The 19,359-nt window shown below is 39.7% G+C and overlaps 1 protein-coding gene across 1 annotated transcript in view; it reads left to right on the plus strand.

The window, feature by feature from the left end:
* LOC311147781 (N-terminal EF-hand calcium-binding protein 1-like) overlaps nucleotides 1-10,713 on the plus strand; it is a 56,593-nt gene extending 45,880 nt beyond the window's left edge. The window contains exons 6-13 of the mRNA XM_084184558.1: nucleotides 7-143; nucleotides 1,032-1,153; nucleotides 1,535-1,617; nucleotides 6,871-6,924; nucleotides 7,372-7,484; nucleotides 7,880-7,957; nucleotides 8,499-8,590; nucleotides 8,822-10,713. Coding sequence (XP_084040684.1) covers nucleotides 7-143; nucleotides 1,032-1,153; nucleotides 1,535-1,617; nucleotides 6,871-6,924; nucleotides 7,372-7,484; nucleotides 7,880-7,957; nucleotides 8,499-8,590; nucleotides 8,822-8,850 — 708 coding nt within the window. The 3' untranslated portion in view covers nucleotides 8,851-10,713. The remainder of the gene's footprint in view (nucleotides 1-6; nucleotides 144-1,031; nucleotides 1,154-1,534; nucleotides 1,618-6,870; nucleotides 6,925-7,371; nucleotides 7,485-7,879; nucleotides 7,958-8,498; nucleotides 8,591-8,821) is intronic.
* Nucleotides 10,714-19,359: the final 8,646 nt, after the last annotated feature.

Genomic DNA, 19,359 nt, shown 5'->3' on the forward strand with positions numbered 1-19,359 from the left:
GTACAGGAGTACCAGGGCTCGTCGGTGTTGGGCCAGTTTGTGACGCGTTTCCTTCTGCGAGAGACCAACACCCAGCTGCAGTCCCTGCAGTCGTCATTAGACTGCGCTATGGAGGCCGTGGATGAGCAGAGCTGCACTGGCAGGTAGAGTAGCACCGCAATGACTATCTATCTTAATCACTCTCTCACTGTGCACTGCTACACCAAGTAGTTGGTTAACTGTAGCTCAGTTGGTAAAGCATGGCGCAAGCTTTGGAGGTTGCAACGGCAGGCTTTATTTGTGTCTGTAAAATGTATTATACGAGAAATGGCAATGGAAACGCATTTATGTGCAAATATTGATATAAGAACCATCATTTCGAAGTAATCTTGATATGTTGTGTGGTCCTCCCAAACAAAGTATTCAGTTTAGACTACAGATTAAATAAGTTATGAACTTCAAAGGGTGCTGAAACTGCACGGTGATGACCTAGATGCTGCTTTCCAATAAGATATTGAGGGTCTTATTCTGGTGACATGATGATCAATGTTTGGCTGCCGTTTGACAAATACAAATAATCTTGCTCTTTTGTCCATAATATTCTCATCATGTAGGCTTTACCCGCACTGTATCGGTGAGCTGTTGGCTAGAGCGCACGTGTCAAGACCAGAGTGGGCACATTCGCAATATAATGCAACGTTTGTTGTGACAAAACCATCATTAGAATTGAATATGCATTGAAAACCCATTTAACTTGTATTTTTTATTTGGTACATGGGAATTTAACTGCAAAAGTTATTATTATGTGCACTACATCATCACACACAGCCTTTTATCCGCAACAAGTCAATTTGATGGAAAAACATATCTTGTGGGAACATTTGCATATTGTTTTTATGCAGATTTGTTAATATTCGCATGAAAATCTGTTGCCAATTGGATGGAAACCTAGCTAGTAACAATGATAAGGATGCTGCTGCTGTTGATGATGATAACAATGTTGTTGTTGATTATGATGATGATGATGATGATGATGATTGTGTCCACTGCAGGAAGATGATAAAGAAGCCAGAGGATCTTTCCCTCCAGAGAATCGCCAAACGCCCAGGCCGTCGCATTCAAAAGAACCTGTGTCTCTCCCCCACAGACCCCTACTCTGGCATGCTCACTACAGGTACACATTGACACCTGTGTTTTGCCTCATTCTATTCCTCATTGAAGGGTCTGTTTCAATTTAAAGGTAGCAACATGTATTTGATTGCAATTACGCATATGGCCTATAGGCCTATGGCAATTTAGGAAAATCAATTTAGTGCAGTTTTGAAATATGAAATTGTACAATTGAATTATTTGCCACATTGACCAGGGGTGAGTTCCCTGAAAACATAACGATCACCTTTAGCACTTAGGTAATCTTAAATGCATTGGTAGGCAATGGACAAAAATGATCTTATTGGTTAAGATGATCTTCATGTTTTGGGGAAATTCACCCCGGATCAGTTATTTTTAAGTCCTGTGTGTAGTGATGATCTGATATTCTGTTTACTTGGTTAAGGTGTCAGTGTGGAGCCAGACAACCACCACTGGAGCTCCCAGGTCAACCGCCTGCAGCAGCTTATAGACAAGCTGGAGTATGAGGTGAGGTTCAATGGTTAGCTGGAGTATGGGGAACGAAGTTCACTATTTGTTAGCTGGAGTATGGGGAACGAAGTTCACTATTTGTTAGCTGGAGTATGGGGAAGGAAGTTCATTATTTGTTAGCTGGAGTATGGGGTACGAAGTTCACTATTTGTTAGCTGGAGTATGGGGAAGGAAGTTCACTATTTGTTAGCTGGAGTATGGGGAACGAAGTTCACTATTTGTTAGCTGGAGTATGGGGTACGAAGTTCACTATTTGTTAGCTGGAGTATGGGGAACGAAGTTCACTATTTGTTAGCTGGAGTATGGGGAAGGAAGTTCACTATTTGTTAGCTGGAGTATGGGGTACGAAGTTCACTATTTGTTAGCTGAAGTATGGGGAACGAGATCCACTATTTTTTTGCTGGAGTATGGGGAACGAGATCCACTATTTGTTTGCTGGAGTATGGGGAACGAGATCCGCTATTTGTTAGCTGGAGTATGAGGAACGATATTCAGTAGTTGTTAGCTGAAGTATGAGGTTCAGTGGTTGTTGAGGTATGGTATTTTTTAAATTATTATTTATGATTATTATTATTATTATTATGTATGTTTTTTACAATACAAAACATACACATACAAACGACAACATACAGATGCACACAAACATCCACAACATCACTCCTGCCCAGACCCACCTGCTCACACCCCCATCTCCAGCTCCTGCATCACTCTCCACCACATGGCCTCAAACTGCACCATTTTCTTTCTCTCCGTCGCCCACACTTTCAACATTTAGATAATAAAGCATTTGACCGATGGAGGATTGGTTGATTTTCCAGTTTTAAGTATACATTTTTTCAAGATGATTGACGAGAAAAGTATCGTACAACACATCGGGTATCTCACTGCACCCTCATATGGCATGACTTGAAATATGCAGACAGACGGATTAAAAGTACATTTACATTGTAATACTTCTGACATCCAACTTTCTAACTCCACACATATGGTTTGGACTTTATAGCATTCCCAGAAGGCATGGATTATTGAGTTATTGTTAGTTTTACACTTAAGACTTGACTCTGCCATTGTGCTGTAGAATCTCTGAATTTTGTCTCTTGTGTAATAAATTCTATACATTAGTTTATACAGGATTAACTGTACATTTTCATTAAATGTAACTTTGTTAGTTATGTTCCAACATTCCCTCCATCTTGTGCCAAAATCAGTTATTTTTAAGTTTATATTTTTTTCTATGAGATTGTCAGTTGGATAGGCTCTCTATAAGGTTTTGTATATATTATCTATCATATGAATATCCTTTTCGGACTCAAATAGGATTCCCTCAAGATTGCTCTGATGTCCAAAAGATTTGAAATCAAGCTACTAAGCTAACATATGGAATTGTTTTAAGAAGGTCATACCATTCATTATTTAGGTATTTAATTTAGCATTTTAGGACGGCTGTATTTGATACACTGCCGATTTTGCAGGTTTTCCTACTTACAAAGCATGTAGAGGTCTGTAATTTTTATCATAGGTACACTTCAACTGTGAGAGACGGAATCTTAAACAAAAATCCAGAAAATCACATTGTATGATTTTTAAGTAACTGTACCTGTTTGAACTCGTTACCTGTATAAAAGACACCTGTCCACACACTCAATCAAACAGACTCCAACCTCTCCACAATGGCCAAGACCAGAGAGCTGAGTAAGGACATCAGGGATAACATTGTAGACCTGCACAAGGCTGGGATGGGCTACAGGACAATAGGCAAGCAGCTTGGTGAGAAGGCAACAACTGTTGGCGCAATTATTAGAAAATGGAAGAAGTTCAAGATGACGGTCAATCACCCTCGGTCTGGGGCTCCATGCAAGATCTCACCTCGTGGGGCATCAATGATCATGAGGAAGGTGAGGGATCAGCCCAGAACTAGACGGCAGGACCTGGTCAATGACCTGAAGAGAGCTGGGACCACAGTCTCAAAGAAAACCATTAGTAACTCACTACGCCGTCATGGATTAAAATCCTGCAGCGCACGCAAGGTCCCCCTGCTCAAGCCAGCGCATGTCCATGCCCGTCTGAAGTTTGCCAATGACCATCTGGATGATCCAGAGGAGGAATGGGAGAAGGTCATGTGGTCTGATGAGACAAAAATAGAGCTTTTTGGTCTAAACTACACTCGCCGTGTTTGGAGGAAGAAGAAGGATGAGTACAACCCCAAGAACACCATCCCAACCGTGAAGCATGGAGGTGGAAACATCATTCTTTGGGGATGCTTTTCTGCAAAGGGGACAGGACGACTGCACCGTATTGAGGGGAGGATGGATGGGGCCATGTATCGCGAGATCTTGGCCAACAACCTCCTTCCCTCAGTAAGAGCATTGAAGATGGGTCGTGGCTGGGTCTTCCAGCATGACAACGACCCGAAACATACAGCCAGGGCAACTAAGGAGTGGCTCCGTAAGAAGCATCTGAAGGTCCTGGAGTGGCCTAGCCAGTCTCCAGACCTGAACCCAATAGAAAATTTTTGGAGGGAGCTGAAAGTCCATATTGCCCAGCGACAGCCCCGAAACCTGAAGGATCTGGAGAAGGTCTGTATGGAGGAGTGGGCCAAAATCCCTGCTGCAGTGTGTGCAAACACAATAAAATGCAAATTAATTACTTAAAAATCATACAAGGTGATTTTCTGGATTTTTGTAAGTAGGAAAACCTGCAAAATCGGCAGTGTATCAAATACTTGTTCTCCCCACTGTATATATATATATATATATATATATATATATATATATATATATATATATATATATATATGACTATTATTTGTTAAAATATTGAACTTGGCCTTTACTACTATAGCCCATATTAACACACTGAATAACACATTCATTCATAAATGGCAAAAACTACAATAAAAAAATTAATTACAAGGAATACGTTTTTGAAGTGTCTGTCCTATGTCTAGGACATATAAGAAAACTCATGAAATATTTTTGTTTTTTAACCCCTTATTTTAGTTGGCACAAAACTACCTCCATACTTCCATTCATTTGTATGGGTTACTTTCAGACGAGTCCCTTGACACTTGTGGGGGACGTAGAGAAAAAAGGAGAACACCTTCATGTTTGTGAGAGTCTTATATTTCCATAGAGTGGTCATATTAGTCTCATGGCCTGACAAACACCACTGTAGCTCGGCCACCTTCCACCACAGATGCGAAAGGCCGACAAGCGGCTGAGGTGGATTGAAAAAATATATCTCTAGCTTAAACTGCTGGATTTTGATGGGGGATTTTTTTATTATGTTACTTAGATTGACACACGGATGCGTCAATAGACTCTTAAGGAGTTTTTAACTATTTGATGCATGTAAAAGCCCTGGGTGGCGAGTTGATACAATTCCAAGTCTGGAAGGTTAAAACCACCCTCAGATTTAGGAAGATGTAAAACCTTTTTATTCTATGAGTTTTATTTGCCCATATAAAGTCTGTTATGACCGAGTATACTTTTTAAAAGAATGTCTTTGGTGAGGTAATTGGTTTTACCGAGAATAACTATAAAAACTTTGAAAGCCATGCCATTCTGAAGAGGTTTATTCTACCTGTAAGATTTATGGGAAGATTGTTCCATTTAATTAGATCTTCATATTGTTCAGTAATGGGATAAAGTTATCTTTATATATTTGATGTTTGTTGTAACTTATTAAGCATCTTTGGTACTTGATCTTTTTGTGGTCCACTTAAAGGATTGCTGAAGATCATGAGTTATTATTTTTATTTTTCCTCTTGCCATTATTACATGTTAATTTTATATCCTGAGATTTTAGAGTATTCTGAAAACATTTTTAGCAAGGTTCAGTGATTGTTAGCTGGAGTATGAGTATGAGGTTAAGTTGTTATACATAGATCATTCCATTTGGTCTTACTGATGTGTTGTGAGTCTCTATTCAAACACTACTGTCTCTGATCAGTGCCCACTGACTCATTTATGCTTAATCGACAATTAGCTTGTCACAACATTGCCCCTCCTGCTGGGAAGTACTAATATTTGTTAGACAATGACAACCAGCTAAAGTGCTAACTGCCAAATTCTCGTCTTATGTTACCCAAGCTCTCAAGGCTCAATTCAACCTGCTTAAGGCCGATACAAGCTTCACTCCGTACATGTACGTGCGTGTGTGCTTGGGTGGAGTACGATTTTCTTGAGCAACATGCCTTTTTGGTAACATGATACCCTCGCCGGTCCATGCATTTCTAGACCCCTGAATAGCAACAATCACAAGGGGGCGATATAGCAGCGTTTTCTTGTTGTCTTCTCATTTGTGGTAAAAGCAAAGAAGAATCATGTTGAAAACATCATCACCACTGTTAGCTAATTTCAAATAACCAATTGCATATTTTAGTAATAGCTACATGTAATGACATTTTAGGTTTGTTTGACATTACCTTGTTTCATGCCTGCCAGTTGGCTGTAGGCTACTCGACTAGCAGCTTGCTAGCTAGCTGGCTAAAATCATCAAGCAAGCTAGCCTTTTAGCTTCCCACATCTTCCCCATGTGAAATAATCAGATTCATAATTAAATAATATACCCTGGCAAATATTCTTATACTTGCCGGTGTAACCTACAATATTATCCCAGTTTGACATGCTGCTTCAATGTATTCGCTCCCATATCAGCTAAAAATAGAATGTCTTAATTTTTGCTCACAGACAAAAAAGCACATGGCTAGCAGCTGTTTTTACAGTTTCAAAATAGCCTAGAATCACATAGTTATTACTTTGAAACAAAATACATTTTGGGATGATTCTAATAAGGCTACAATGTTGTTTGGTTTATTGTTTGAACAGTCTAAGATTATATTTGGTTATCAATGCAAAATAGACTGCTTATTTGATGCATAGCCTATAGATCAGATCAAGGAACCAAGAAAGTTTGGCTCAGCTTCATTGCCGACACAACACTGCACCCACGGTAGCGTAAGGAATGATACGTTACGTTTAAATAATTTGAGCGGAGGAAATCTGCAAGCTCCGTATGCAGGCCCTATGTACTACAATTAGCCACCCATTTTGTGACGAAAAACGACATTGCAACACTGTGCTACGCTCCAAATTGTCCGTTTGCATAGGATCTGTTTATCGCTTTAGGGAAATATAATATACATATATCAATCCATTTCATATCAAAGGTAGATTTGGTCAGGCTCGTTCTGTTGTTGCAGCTTTTTCTTTTCATGACTGACTGAAATATTTATGCCTCCATTTGCAGAGTCCACATCTGGAACCACTCAAAGAGGACACGTTAGCCGGAACATATAACTCGGTGAGTCCAACTCGGATGGCCACTATGGCCACTTCCTTTTAGATTTGGAAAAGTAAGGTTTCAATGTCTATCAAAAGGTGTATCCTAGACTTCAATGACTTAACATAGTGTGATACATGTATCTCTCAAACTCAATATTTCTCTGCTACAGCATTGTTAATTTGTCTTAAAAAATACTAAAATGACAAAACCAATGCACTACTGTGGTCCTCCAGAGCCCCAGTGTCGGCTGCTTTTCCCTTTTCCTTGTCCCTCTAATGCTTACAGTAGTAGAGGGTCGTGTTTATTAGAGCATGCAACAGAAAACGTTTTAAAACATTTGGCAACAGAAAACTAAAACGATTGTGTCTTATTGGACCAGACTAGGTTTTCTTCTGTCTGGTGCCCAATGAACATGACCCAGATGCCACTGGCCTGAACCATTTTCCTCTCTTTCCTTCTCAACAGAACATCCTGCTGGTGCAGAGACAGATGTCTGTAAAGGACAAAGACGCAGAGGAGTTCCAGCAGGCTCTGAAGATCTACACAGACGCCACAGCCTGCCAGACCAACAATCTGCAGTGGGTCTCTCTTCTACATTCAAAACATTGGCCATTGTTTTCATTGAAGATTTTACCTATTGTGAATGTAGCCGCTTTTCCTGGCTAATCACCCTAATCCTGCATATACAGTAGCTACTCTGTTTTGTCGACACACTTTGGCTGTATTTCAAAACTAGAATGGGGCTTTCTTTCCTTCATAACAATTGTTTTGGAATACTGTCAAATAGGTGACAATAGTTCAGACTTTTATGATAAAGAGTACAGACCCTACTACAAGGATCTACAGACACTACTACAGGGTACTACAGACACTACTACAGGGTACTACAGACACTACTACAGGGTACTACAAATGTTTGTCATCAAAATGCCAATTTCATGAGCAATATACTTGTGACTTCCTTATCCCACAGTGTGTCCGTCCAGACTCTTCCAGAGAGATCCTGCTTCATCATGTACGAGTTCTGGCAAGACCGTCTCTCCTGGATGAGGTACATCAAGTATTCTGCACACTCTTAGAAAAAAAGGTGCTATCTAGAACCTAAAAGGGTTCTTCGGATGTCCCCATAGAAGAACCCTTCGAAGAACCCTTTTTGATTCCAGGTAGAAACCCTTTGGGTTCAATGTAGAATCCTTTCCACAGAGGGTTTTACATGGAACCCAAATGGGTTCTACCTGGAACCAAAAAGGGTTCTACCTCGAACCAAAAAGGGTCTCCTATGGGGACAGCCGAAGAAACCCTTTTTTCTAAGAGTGTAGTCCCAACAGAGTTTCAAATTAATTGACTGAATGAAAATGGAATTGCACCCAAACCTTGTAAGAGATTATGATTTAGTATAGCCATTCAGAATTCTTCCAAATACAGTTCTTCTACAAAAAGCCTTCATTAAGATGGGATGTTGCAATGCTGTTGGACTTGGCCAAGATTTAAAGACCTTCTACAAAGCTTTATTGACGGTATGACAAAGCACTGACAGTCCAGGGCCACCCATTGACTCCTCTGTCCCCTCTCTCCATCCCTTCCTCCTACAGTTACCTGCAGTCCCCCATCAGCAAGACATTCCAGCGCTGCATCATTGACGTACTGGAGGACCCTGAAATGGTTTCCACCATGCTCCTCCCAGGTTAGTGTCATACAGGGGATGGATTTTGTGGAGTGGATGAGGGATGGGCGAGAGAAGCTATAAGGAATGGCTCTGGGACCTCAGAGGGACAGAGCCTCAAACCCACTGGAGAGGATGTGGTAATGCATGCCGTTTTTGATGTTCATGCAGTATATTGTTGTCAATAGATGATCAATGTGATGCTCTTACGTAAATGATCAGTCTATTTAATTTGTTAATTTGTTTTTTCAGCATCTTGGTGGATTATGAATAACAACTGACAGAAGTAAAGTTCCCATTGAAACAATGATATTCAAAACAATAAGAAGAGGAGAAAGTGTTTTATTCTTACATTTGACTGTTTCTACTGGTATGCTTTGCTTCCTTTGTTTACCCCAGCATACTTATGACTATTTCCTAGACAATATCCTGTGTTTACTGTATTGTCATAATTTGAGATGAATTTATGCACGACTTAACTATGCCTGTTTAGTTAAATCAGTCCAAAAACATAATGCGTTAGAGTGAGAAAGCGTTTTGAAATATTGCAATAACTATAGTGTTATTGAAATCCATATCATTATAATAAGTATTTTTTGCTGTGCATCTTTGAATACATTGACATGTCTTGTATGAGTTTAGATGTAGAAATAGATGTACAAGAACAAAAATATTTGCATGAATATGAATGATTTCCCAATGCTACTTTGTTACTACCTTCGAAATAAACCTTGTTTACTAGTAAGCTAATAGATACCACATTGCTTTAACATTCCATGATGTACTATGTTAGTTACCTCTAATGGGTATACATATTGATCGAGGTCTATGGTCATTCAGTACTCCAACTAAAATAACAGCAGATAACTAACAGAGGTAGAGTTTACCAGTGTCCAATTGTTCTACCTGTTGTATTGTGCAATGTTGAACCCTAGCTCATAGAAAAGGTAAAATAACAAATTACCACTGAAGTGATTTCCAATGTGGTTCTTAGATATAATGTTGTCACAGATCGGTTGGTTTACACCCAACCCTGAATTGGATAAACCAAATCGTATTTATACTTACTGTATGTCACTCATGCACTTTAGTTGTGAACAGTGCACTTTAGTTTAAATGAAATAATGGATCTATATTTTTCCAATGCTATGGATGTGGATGGATAAGTATGTGGAGGGATAACATGGTAAGTTTTCAGTCACTTCACCAAATCTGTAATATTAGAATGTAATAATATTTAATGTCGCACTCCAGTCTCCTTTTCACCTCATTTATCACCTGATTTACTTTACAAAAGGCACATCTCAATAGGTGGTCCAGGTGTCCTCATGACATGGTACAAGTGAGGGAATGGGCCTTTCCTCTTTTGTTCTCTATTGCTTCCTCTATTATTCCCACAAGCAGGGGGGAGGCCTATGACATCAAAGGGCTCCATAAGACCAACTCCTTGAATGGCCTACTTCATGAAGTTTGCACATGTATCTAAAAAATACTATTTTGCTCAAAACATATTTTTTTTACCCTTACGTGTGTGTACATTACTGTGTTTATAGGTGGGATATTGTTTTTCAACAGGAAAGGTTAAAAAAAAATAGCTGGAGTGCGTCTTTAATATGCTATATTAAATCTGTAATATTATTGAAATATCAATTCCAATGAAGGGTTGAACCTGCACTGCTATCCCTCAGCTTAAACAAACTAATCTAATGCCATCAACATTATTATCCAGCATTTACAGTCAGTGTTTGTTTATGGGAGTATTCTTTCTGTGGTGAAAAAAATATGCAACCAACACTATGTATGCAGAACAAAACAAAACCTGCTTTGCATTTTTGAATAGTTTATCCCTGTTAGTATGAGAGTTATCTCTTATGGATAGAATACAAGTCTGAGAATCTTAATGAAACTGAAGGTAATTCACATATTGTTAATGATTATTAGTAGATATGTTGTGATATGATAGCAGAGTGTTGATCATGTCAAATGGGGATGAATTAGTAATGTCCAATTGGGGATGAATGAATATATCCTATCTCTTCTGTACTGTAGTTGTTCATCAGTCATCCAACATTTGAAATCAATGTTACAATAATTATGTGGATGCTATGTTTATTTTTGGCATGAAATAAAGCTAATGACTTGACAATTTCACATCATTATTGATTCACAATAATACAGCAAAGTGTATGTACAGTAATGTAGGCTATAGGTATATGGTGCAATTCACAGGCAACTGTAACTATAATTTATAATAATGTGTCTTATTATATGACATAATATCAAATATGTCATATGAGGTGAAAAACAGTATTTGACCTCATTGAGTTGTTTAGCATACAGTGATGGTTTACATTATGGGCTCGATTCAATCCATATTGTGGATGGTCAGCGCTATAGTGCGATTGAAATTTAAAGGTAATGTTCCCGTGTTCGCGGAGACTGCATTCATATGCAGTAAACGCTGCATATGTCGGCTCATTACGAAATTATCTTTACATTTAAATTGTGCTGTAACACTGAACTTCCGCAATACGGATTGATTTGAGCCCCATATCCCTGTCTGGAGGACTGGAGTATGTCAACAAGAGATGCATTACACCTTAATCATACCATTATTCCACAACAACAGATCAATTCCTCAGTAACTAATCCAAGACGTTTAAAAAATGGTGCTTTACCTCCAGCTGTCTCGGAATCCTATTCATAATAGCTTTTTGAAAAGAAAAAGAAAACATTGAAAGGGACCTGTGAAATATGACTTTCTCGCCAGTTAAATTGGTTGGGCCTTTGAAATGTGCCGCAATATATATTAATAATAGGTTTATAGTATAAGCAGCTGCAGACTTTGAAAAGACTGTAAAAGAAAAACAGCAATGTGATTTCAAGAGCTCTGAGGTGAATATGGAGCAATTAGTGGACTTGGTTCCATGCTTCTGGATTTCTACTGATGTTTTAGCCTGTTAGGGAGCCCAATTCTGATCATTTGACCAATTGTTGGCAAAAGATCAGATCTAATTGGTCAAAAGACCAATTAGTGGCAAAATATTGGAATTTATCAGTCCTCAGGATAAGACCCAGATATAGACAGTTCGAAGTAACAAAAGTTTATTACAACAACAAGAGCAGCAGGCAAGCAACAGGTCAAGGGCAGGCAGAGGTCAGTAATCCAGAGCAGAGTCCGAAAGGTACAGAATGGCAGGCAGGGTCAGGGTATTGGTATTTGGGATTTTATTAGGATCCCTATTAGCTGTTGCAAAAGCAGCAGCTACTCTTCCTGGGGTCCACACAAAACATGAAACATGACATAATACAGAACATTAATAGACAAGAACAGCTCAAGGACAGAACTACATAAAAATGTTTTAAAGGCACACGTAGCCTACATATCAATACATACACACAAACTATCTAGGTCAAATAGGGGAGAGGCGTTGTGCCGTGAGGTGTTGCTTTATCTGTTTTTTTAAACCAGGTTTGCTGTTTATTTGAGCAATATGAGATGGAACAGAGTTCCATGCGATAATGGCTCTATGTAATACTGTACACTTTCTTGAATTTGTTCTGGATTTGAGGACTGTGAAAAGACCCCTGGTGGCATGTATGGTGGGGTAAGTGTGTGTGTCAGAGCTGTGTGTAAGTTGACTATGCAAACAATTTGGGATTTTCAACACATTAATGTTTCTTATAAAAATAAGAATTGATGCAGTCAGTCTCTCCTCAACTCTTAGCCGAGAGAGACTGGCATGCATAGTATTTATATCAGCCCTCTGATTACAATGAAGAGCAAGACATGCCACTCTGTTTTGGGCCAGCTGCAGCTGAACTAGGTCTTTCCTTGCAGCACTGGACCACACGACTGGACAATAATCAAGATTAGACAAAACTAGAGCCTGCTGAACTTGCTTTTTGGAGTGTGGTGTCAAAACAGCAGAACATCTCTTTATTACGGACAGACCTCTCCCCATCTTTACAACCATTGAATCTATATGTTTTGGCCATGATAGTTCACAATCTAAGGTAACGTCAAGTAATTTGGTGTAAGGATCAGGCAGAGGTCAGTAATCCAGGGCAGTGTACAAGGTACAGAACGGCAGGCAGGCTTAGGGTCAGGGCAGGCAGAATGGTCAAAACCGGGAAAACAGGGACTAGAGAGAAAACAGGAGTACGGGAAAACCGCTGGTAGGCTTGACCAGACGAACTGGCAACAGACCAACAGAAAACACAGGTATATATGCACAGGGGATAATGGGGAAAATGGGCGACACCTGGAGGGGGGTGGAGACAAGCACAAGACAGGTGAAACAGATCAGGGTGTGACAGAAATGGAACGCCTGTGTAAATGCAGCCTTAGAGCCAGAGCTGACCTTAGGCAGTATTGACTGCCCTGACACATGGTAGTAACATGTTTGTCCAAAGCATTAGAAAATACTAAAGTTATCCAATACTTGCTGTGAAGAGACAGAATCATTAGATCATTTGTTTTGGTTCTGTCCATTTGTAGCTTGTTTTTGGACACAGGTCCAGGAATGGCTAAAGGATTGCAATATTTACCTGGAGCTAACCTTGCAGATAGCAGATCATTACTGGGTGATCTGAAAAGTCATAGTCAATCGATCAATAATATATATATATATATATATATATATATATATATATATATATATATAATAGAATTATTGTAAAATTGTGTCCATAATGTGTAGATAGTAAGTATAGGCCGGAAGTAGAGGCCTGGGCATTGTTGTTCACTAATTTACTCCAAGTAGGGAAAGGATGGCGGGGTTGAAAAGTAATAAAGGGGAGTATATATATAAAAAACATGGGGGATTGGAAGTGATGCAGACAATTACATTGATAGAAGATACAATCTATCTGCAATATTAAGCTGATCCATCCCCCAGAAGAAAAAAAAAGATTAAAAAAAAGACTTGCAGGATTGTTTGGTTCTCCTGTTTCGTATCAAAGATAAAATGATCCATTCCACTATGACAGAACCAGTGGAAATCCAGGATAGCAGAGGCGGGCAGAGGCAGAACAACAGTCTGATACAGCAGCAGTCTTCCACTGAGATACAGTACATCCTTCCTCTGTCCCTAATCCCATCCCTCGACTATCTTATCTGACAGGTTTTCTATATCAGCCAATGTAAGGAACACACAAACTGCTAGCTTCATAGGCTATTCACAGCATGCCCATAACTATAATAAGGGGATTATTGTGTGTGTGTGTGAGAGTGAGAGAGAGAGAGAGAGAGAGAGAGAGAGAGAGAGAAAGAGAGAGAAGAGAGAGAGAGAGAGAGAGAGAGAGAGAGAGAGAGAGAGAGAGAGAGAGAGAGAGAGAGAGAGAGAGAGAGAGAGAGAGAGAGAGAGAGAGAGAGAGAGATCTGGAAAGATGAGATGCATCAATGCCGAAGTAACCTAACCAGAGGGGGAACAATCCTCCTGCTTTCCTATTGGATGAGCCCCAAAACAGCTGAAAGCTGGAAAATTACAGTGGAAGGATTTGTCAGGGAAAGGAATAGCAAGGGAACCCAGAACAGGAACTAGGAACAGCAATGCATACAGCCTAATCTCTCGTGGAAAGATTCTGCTTGTAAACCTTGGTTCCATGTAGGGTTTTCCTATGGGGACAGCCGAAGAACCATTTAAGGTTCTAGATAACCATTTTTTTTCTAAGAGTGTAGTTCTGGTGTTAGTTATTTTTGTCAATGGTTATTTGGAAAAATCACGATTTCGAAAGTGTTATCATCTTTTGAATTTAGGAAAGTATTTAACCCCTTATTTTTGGCACTAAACAGGGCTTATACTAAACTATATGGAATTGTTTTAAGAAGGTCATACCAAGGATAATTTTGCCATTTGATTTTGAATTTTAAGAGCCCTTGAAGTATTCAACATTTTTTTATTATAATAATAATTTGATGAAAATGTGTATTTGGCCTTACTGCTATTAGCCCATACAAACACATTGAATAACATATTCACTACATGGAACTACAGATATTCCCCCAATAAATAATCTAAAGGAAGTTTGTTCTGAAGTTTCTATCCTAAATCTGAGAGATATCAAATAGATCAGGAAACTTGTTATTTTTTGGGACATGTATTTAACCCCTTATTTTTGTCACTAAACAGTCTCCATATACAGTGCCTTGCAAAAGTATGAATCCCCTTGGCGTTTTTCTTATTTTGTTTCATTACAACCTGTAATTTAAATTGATTTTTATTTGGATTTCATGTAATGGACATACACAAAATTGTCCAAATTGGTGAAGTGAAATGATAAAAAGTACTTGTTTCAAAAAATTCTACAAAATAAATAACAGAAAAGTGGTGCGTTCATATATATTCACCCCCTTTGCTATGAAGCCCCTAAATAAGATCTGGTGCAACCAATTACCGTCAGAAGTCACATAATTAGTTAAATAAAGTCCACCTGTGTGCAATCTAAGTGTCACATGATCTCAGTATATATAGACCTGTTCTGAAAAGCTCCAGAGTCTGCAACACCACTAAGCAAGGGGCACCACCAAGCAAGTGGCACCATGAAGACCAAGGAGCTCTCCAAACAGGTCAGGGACAAAGTTGTGGAGAAGTACAGATCAGGGTTGTGTTATAAAAAAATATCTGAAACTTTGAACATTAAATCCATTATTAAAAAATGGAAAGAATATGGCACCACAACAAACCTGCCAAGAGAGGGCCGCCCACCAAAACTCATGGACCAGGCAAGGAGGGCATTAATCAGAGAGGCAACAAAGAGACCAAAGATAACCCTGAAGGAGCTGCAAAGCTCCACAGCAGAGATTGGAGTATCTGTCCATAGAACCACTTTAAACCGTACACTCCACAGAGCTGGGCTTTACAGAAGAGTGGCCAGAAAAAAAGACATTGAATAAAGAAAAGAATAAGTAAACACGTTTGGTGTTCGCCAAAAGCCATGTGGGAGACCCCTCAAAAATATGGAAGAAGGTACACTGGTCAGATGAGACAAAAATTGAGCTTTTTGGCCATCAAGGAAAAACGCTATGTCAGGCGCAAACCCAACACCTCTCATCACCCCGAGAACACCATCCCCACAGTGAAGCATGGTGGTGGCAGCATTATGCTGTGGGGATGTTTTTCATCAGCAGGGACTGGGAAACTGGTCAGAATTGAAGGAATGATGGATGGCGCTAAATACAGGGAAATTCTTGAGGGAAACCTGTTTCAGTCTTCTAGAGATTTGAGACTGGGACAGAGGTTCACCTTCCAGCAGGACAACATTAAAATGTCTTGGAATGGCCTAGTCAAAGCCCAGACCTCAATCCAATTGAGAATCTGTGGTATGACTTAAAGAATGCTGTACACCAGCGGAACCCATCCAACTTGAAGGAGCTGGAGCAGTTTTGCCTTGAAGAATGGGCAAAAATCCCAGTGGCTAGATGTGCCAAGCTTATAGAGATATACCCCAAGAGACTTGCAGCTGTAATTGCTGCAAAAGGTGGCTCTACAAAGTATTGACTTTGGGGGGGGTGAATAGTTATGCACGCTCAAGTTTTCTGTTTTTTGTTGTCTTATTTCTTGTTTGTTTCACGATACAAAATATTTTGCATCTTCATTTTGCATGTTGTGTAAATCAAATGATACAACCCACCCATTTTGTCTGTCATAGTTGACGTGTACCTATGATGAAAATTACAGGCCTCTCTCATCTTTTTAAAGTGGGAGAACTTGCACAATTGGTGGCTGACTAAATACTTTTTTCCCCCACTGTAAGTATATACTGTATTACAGTAGGTGTACTATAATAGACAATTTCAACAGAATCGGTGGAATAAATACACCCCTGATCACACGCAAACACAGTTCACTTTCATAGAAGCCACATACAAACAGCATGATCACTTTGCTAGTTCCTTCCTTCTCGCATCCACGCGCTCCTCCTCTCACCTTTTCCCTTTGATTGTGGGCTTCAGTGCACAACAAATCAGCTGTTTGTGACCAGGTGAAAAAACCTTTCCAAGCCAAACCTTCATATCATAACCACTACACACAGCCTACATAGTTGTCACCATATTAGCTAACGTCAGTCAACATAGCTACTAGAACTAATGCGTTAGTAAACCCGCTACAATCATGCAGTACAGTGTACAGTTAGCAAGCAGTTTAGCAGTTACACCAGCAGGCCCCGGTGGCAATAAATTAATAAAACCAAATGCTTACCTTGACTTGGAAAAGTTTCAGTGTTGGATAGCCATAGCCAGCTAGCTTACATAGCATCCCTCTCTGTTTGAGCCGAGTGTTTGAGTAGGCTAAACTAGCTAGCAGCATTCGCTAGCAACGTGAAAGTAAAAAATATATATAAATATATAGCTCTCTCTCGCTCTCTCCCTCTCTTGCTTCTTCTTCATTTTTAAATAAATACATTTGTTTAAAACTGTTCAACTATTGTCTCTATTCTCTGAGTCAACTATTCACCACATGTTATGCACTGCAGTGCTAGCTAGCTGTAGCTTATGCTTTCAGTACTAGATTCATTCTCTGATCCTTTGATTGGGTGGACAACATGTCAGTTCGTGCTGCAAGAGCTCTGATAGGTTGGAGGACGTCCTCCAGAAGTTGTCATAATTACTGTGTAAGTATATTGAAGGGGGTGAGAACCATGAGTCACTTAAGTTTGTATTGAAGTCAATGTACCCAGAGGAGGACGGAAACTAGCTGTCCTCCGGCTACACCATGGTGCTAACCTAGAGTGCTATTGAGGCTACTGTAGACCTTCATTGCAAAACAGTGTGTTTTAATCAATGATTTGGTGACGTGAATATATTTAGTATAGTTATATCTAAAAAGTATAACTTTTTTAAAGTTTCACTATTTTTATTTTTATGAAATTCACTGAGGAGGATGGTCTTCCCCTTCCTCCTCTGAGGAGCCTCCACTGGTGGTGTGTGTGTGTGTGTGTGTGTGTGTGTGTGTGTGTGTGTGTGTGTGTGTGTGTGTGTGTGTGTGTGTGTGTGTGTGTGTGTGTGTGTGTGTGTGTGTGTGTGTGTGTGTGTGTGTGTGTGTGTGAGAGAGAGAGAGAGAGAGAGAGAGAGAGAGCGAGAGAGAGAGAGAGAGAGAGACAGATTTATGAAAATAGTATAGGTGAAGGAGGGAGGATGAGGGGCAGCATGTAATTCCATATGGTAAACAAGATAAAGACACTGAAGCATTGCAATTTGAACAAACTCTATATTTTTAGTCATTTAGCAGACGCTCTTATCCAGAGCGACTTACAGTTAGTGAGTGCCTACATTTTTCATACTGGCCCCCAGTGGGAAACAAACCCACAACCCTGGTTTTGCAAACGCCATGCTCTACCAACTGAGCTACATGGGGCCATAGTCAAATAATCATCATTTTACTCTGAATAATTAATTAATTGGAATCAAAACAAATGAGGTGATCGTTGTTAGAGTAACAATCATAACAAAGGTGTTGAGAAATGTACTGAATATGTTAGTGTAAAGACGTCTGTTCTTTTTTACTATGTGCGCTGTCTCTTTAAAATTACCCATGATCCTGTTAGAGTTTTGCTCTGGATTTAGGAAGTAATGTTAGTATTACAACTCTTACAATGTTATTTGTGAGTAAGTCTTTGCAATAAATGCTCAATGTTGAAAAAGGGGATCCTATGATCCTAAAAATCCTACTTCGATAGTTATACACCGTCACTTAAACATGTGTTTCCACTTCAACCTTCATAAAGCTTTTTGTCGCCTAGTTAAATACGGGCATTCAGAAGGCTTGTTGACTAGGCTACTAGCTGAGAACGAAGTTTCTCCATTCTAGCCTAGGGGAAAGTCCCCGGACACATGGCAGAAAGTGCCCTGCGTAGGGTCGCAGTTACTCGGCTTGTGCGTTACCATTTGTAGCTGAGATGTTCCATGGAACGGAGCTTGGTACTCACGAGTCTACTTTGTCAGTGCGATAGACATGCAAGTAATACTAGCGCATTAACAGAACGGGGCTCATTCTCAGAATGCACTTTTATGAAAATGTACCATGGGTGAAAACATTCTTATGTGGGCAGCTCGGATGTAGCAAAACAGAAATGAGCAGCAAGCAAGCACAAGCCATTAGCACTTTATCTATGTGAATGCATATGTTAGAGTGCCATCTAGAGGAGATAAGTAAAAGACACACAGCTTGTATATGCTGATGACTCAGAATATGACAGCCAGAGTTTCAACGTCATATTCAATCATCACATGTATCCAGATATTATTAGCGCTTAAAATGTTTGGTTACCTCCATATTATTATCCCTTGTAGTCATTAGTTAGGCCTAATGCTGGTCAAATAGTAAGAAGGAAGGATTGTACCCCAAGGGAAATACAGTAGCTCTCTGTATGTATTTGGACAGTGACATTCAAGATTGCTTTTTGGGGCTTTATACTCCATCAAATAAATGTTGATCCACTCTATTTGACTCATTCTATTTCCCCCAGTCATCTTTCAGCATGGGAGAGAGAACAAAGACATTGGACTTCCCTGTCATTGCCACTAGATGGAGTGCTGGAGCTTTTGCATCCTTTGTCCATGTGTCACGCTCACGTCAAAGTACATAGTATTCAATACATAATACACACACACACACACACACACACACACACACACACACACACACACACACACACACACACACACACACACACACACACAGAGACACACACACACTCCAAAAGCTGACAATGACCTAGTTCCACCCTCTCTGAGCTGAGCTCTCTATCTCTCCCATCATTCATCATAAGGGGGCGTGGGCTAGGTA

Source organism: Coregonus lavaretus, assembly GCF_964263955.1.
Source record: "Coregonus lavaretus genome assembly, chromosome: 20".
NCBI lineage: Eukaryota > Metazoa > Chordata > Actinopteri > Salmoniformes > Salmonidae > Coregonus > Coregonus lavaretus.